General features: G+C 36.9%; 1 protein-coding gene across 1 annotated transcript in view; it reads left to right on the forward strand.

Moving 5' to 3' along the window:
- The first annotated feature begins 3,361 nt into the window (after positions 1–3,361).
- Positions 3,362–3,808, forward strand: part of TUBAL3 (tubulin alpha like 3) — an 11,492-nt gene continuing 11,045 nt past the window's right edge. Inside the window, exon 1 of the mRNA XM_027775708.1 lies at positions 3,362–3,421. Within this exon, the coding sequence (XP_027631509.1) occupies positions 3,362–3,421 (60 nt within the window). The remainder of the gene's footprint in view (positions 3,422–3,808) is intronic.

Below are 3,808 nucleotides of genomic sequence, written 5' to 3' on the forward strand. Positions count from 1 at the left end.
AAAACTGTGTACCTGTTGGGAACTTTAAGATAAAACTCACTAGGAAAATTTCTTCTTCAGAACAGACATCTTGGGCATGGACAGCTTTGTCCAATATCATGGATTGAGACTTCTCTGCCAGAAAAGCCAAGAACAAAGCAAAACAAAAGAAAAAAGAAAAAACCCAACCAACAAACAACAAAACACAAGACTTCTCTGCCATAATGAAAACTTAATGTTGTTTCTTTTTCTCAATTCCTATTATCTTAATTCTTGCCTCTTCCTTACAGGAAAATCCATGGGACCATAATCAGTGGTTGACTTTAATTTGAACTTATGTCCTAGCACAAAGCCAGAACAAATGTTAGGTTTATGGGCCAATGCAGAAAAGATCAGGAAACAATTCCACTGATGCCAATTCTCTCTGTTTCAAATGAGAGTTGCCCTAAAACCTTAAAGGAAGAGTAAAAAGCTATTTTTGATATTTTTCCAAGAAAAAAAGTCTAGTTTACAGTGATAATAGAGTTCAGTAAAGTTCTTAGAGATTCACTTTTGACAGTAATAGGATACTGGTTGTATTTAAACCTGATCCATAAACTAGAGAGAATTTTCAAAATTTGTAGCCAATAAGAACTTCTAGGTTTTCAGGTGGGTAAAAGCCACCCTCCAAAAGGTAAATAATTAACGTTCAAGTTTAACAAAATGCTTAATGAAATATCAGCCAGCTTTAGATCTCTTTTTTTTCAAGTTAGGGGCTTATATTTAGTGCCAAACAAAACTGAATGTTGTACCTCTCTCCTGACTTTGCTACCACAGAAATTTTAATTAAAAAGGTAGCTGATATTGCTGCTTCCTTGGACTTGGTCACCAGACATATTAGGGAAGTCTCTCAAGAGAAAGGAACAGATGATGTGTTCACAGGTGCAACTAATTATTAATTTGCAGGCATTCTAAATGGTGGATGGCAGGCTTGGGTTATTATGACTTATGTTACTAGACTAACAACAAAGGTGAATACCTCTTTAAATCAGGCCATTTTATAGAGAACTATGGTCCTTAATCATCATCACACTCCAGACAATGATGATGAAAAACTAGACTCAAACACTGTTGAATTGCCTATGTTGCCTGAACCTTAACCTGTTTAATTCAGTTTGGTTTGTTTCATAGGAATACACTTAAAAAAATTTTTTTTAAGAGAGAGTTTTGCTGTAGGGTGTGTGTACTTGTCAGAGAGACACACACACAGAGAAAGAAAGGGAGAAATCACCCTCCAGGATGGGCAACCACAATCTCTTCTTACCCAATCTCCTCTCAGGATTTTGGGCACACATGCACGTGCGCCCGACATGAATTTTAAGGTGCAGGGTCTAGGACTCAAATTGCAGTTGACTACGTAGGAGTCCGGCAACATAAACATTACGCCATCTGCTGGTCCTAAGGAGTACACTTTAATCATCACATTAGTCCTCTTGGTGCACTCTATCCTCTCAAATCTTAAATGAGTTGTATGCAGCCATCCACTGACTAATGAATAATCTTGTTTCAGCCGGATCAGTAAAAACATAAAGGAGGAATAGTTTGACTGGTGTGACATTACGTTTGACTTGTGTAATACTGTGACTTGTGAATTCCATGCTGGAGACCAGAGGAAACTTGTGATTTCTAAGCTGAGAGCAGGAAAATGTCATTTATGATGGTGACAGAGAGTGGCACCAATGCCCTAAATTTTAGTCAATCTCTCAAATTGAGAGGCTGACCAAAAACGAAGAAATTGTTAAACTAAACTCTTCTGTTCTAAAATGGCCACAGTATTCCCACACTTGGATTCTTATGGATAAATCAAAATTAGACATTGGGCTGGCTTTCCTGAGCTGGTTGCTAAGTTACAGCCAATCACACTAGCTACACTTCAGTCAATCACAGAAAACCCACCTTCTAGGCTGTTGGTGGAGCCTACTATTCAGCTGTAACCAATCCAATGCATTCTCTACCTCAATCCCTCACTTTCAATTTTGTACATCACTTTCCGTTTCCTGCACATGTTAATTCTCCTTTCCTACACATGTCACTTTCCCTTTGTGCAAACTTACATTCCCTAAGTTTCCAAGAAACATCTTGATTCCAATGGCCTCCCCTTTGTTTAAATAAACTCTGTTAAATTTTGGTTTGTCTAGAATTTTGTTTTTGAACAGGTATGTGCCTATGCCTGTTGTTCTCAGAGAGGTCCTGGGATGTGAACCTGGGACCTTTCCCATGTGGGTACAGTTACATTATCACTTAGCCCCTTTTTTTGTTGTTGCTTTCTTTAAGTTTATTTCCTTCTTGAGAGAGAACGCACATAAGCTTAATAGAAGAGGAGTTTTTTTTTTTTTTTTTAAACCTTTCTTATTTTCAACTTAGATATAAGTTGGAAGCAGATTTGGATAAGTGCTCATTAATTCAACTGTAGTTATCCTCAAACTTTATCACAGTGTATTCAGGTCCTACACAAGACACTGAGACCAGAGACATGAACAAGTAAAAAGAGGTTGTACTGCTTTAAGTGGAGAATGCATTTGGTTCTCAGGTGGAGTCATTTCCGGCCCTGTGATAAAGCTTAGCTGAGACAACTCCTCAATCATTTTTGCAGGGCAGCTGGGCACATCAGGTCAGCATGGTAAGTGGCGATGGTCCTTGTATGTCGTGGGCAGTGTTGATTTGGTATAGAGGTAAATGTTATTCATCATATTTAGCCCTTTCCTTTCAGCAAATAAGTCATAATAAATTCTTAATTCAAGAGAAAAATTTTTAGAGACATTTGTGTCTTTCAATATGCCTACATACCTGAGTTGGGGAGCAGTTTCTGATAGGCTCTATTCAATTGTAATTTTTCTTTTTTAGGGTAAAGCTTAGTTGATTTGTGATCCTTCTACTTGTAGAAGCGTTGAAGCAAGAATCTCTCTTTCCTTTTGTTTTTACATTTGTTTTAGACACAGTGTGCTGATTTGCTGTAGAAATCAATTGCTTCACTTTTAGTTGTGCTTTTGAACTTTAAGGGGACTTCAGACCCAGCCGACCATTGTGGGGCTCATAAATGTGTGGCAGAGTAAAGTGCACACACATCTTCTTTGTCTTCTTTGGAGTTTAGTTCTTTGGGTATAATAATGGATATAATTCCTTACAATAATTCTGTTTGGGGATCAGTTTTTACGATCTACTTCCCCTTAATCTCTTGTGTGGATCACAATAACTTTCAGGGTCTTAGAATTTTTAATTTTTAAGTGAAAATAATCTTTCAAACTGCTTTTACATTTTTTTATGGTTTTGCCTCATTGGATTCTCTCTCAAAAATTTTAAAAATGTTTAAATTCTTTTGCTTTTAGAAATTAGGCTTTACAACATGAGGGATACTTGTGGTGGAATATTCTATATCTTGACTCTCAATATCAGCATTCTGAGTGTAATACTGTGATATAGTTTTGTGAGATATTTCCATTGGGGGAAAATGGGTAAAGGAGTATGTGGGAACTTTCTGTGTTATATTTTATAATTGGATATGAATCTACAAGGATCTCAAAAATTAAAACTTTAATGAAAAATTACGCATTCCTAGTAGACCAAATAAGCTTTACTACAGTATTTCGTAGTGTGCTGAGTTGTGTCGCTGTTGATATTCAGTAGGCGTTTTACAATCTTATAGTGTGGCTAATATTTTAACAGATTTTGGAAAGGAGGGAGAGACTAAGAGAAGAATAAGGTGAAGATAGTCTTCTATATCCTTGGACACGGTTGTGTCATTCATTCAGCTACTTCCACACCCAAGAAAGGAACTTGTGGGGTCAGGTTA

The sequence above is a fragment of the Tupaia chinensis genome, unplaced genomic scaffold (assembly GCF_000334495.1).
Source record: "Tupaia chinensis unplaced genomic scaffold, TupChi_1.0 Scaffold000598_1, whole genome shotgun sequence".
Taxonomy (NCBI): domain Eukaryota; kingdom Metazoa; phylum Chordata; class Mammalia; order Scandentia; family Tupaiidae; genus Tupaia; species Tupaia belangeri.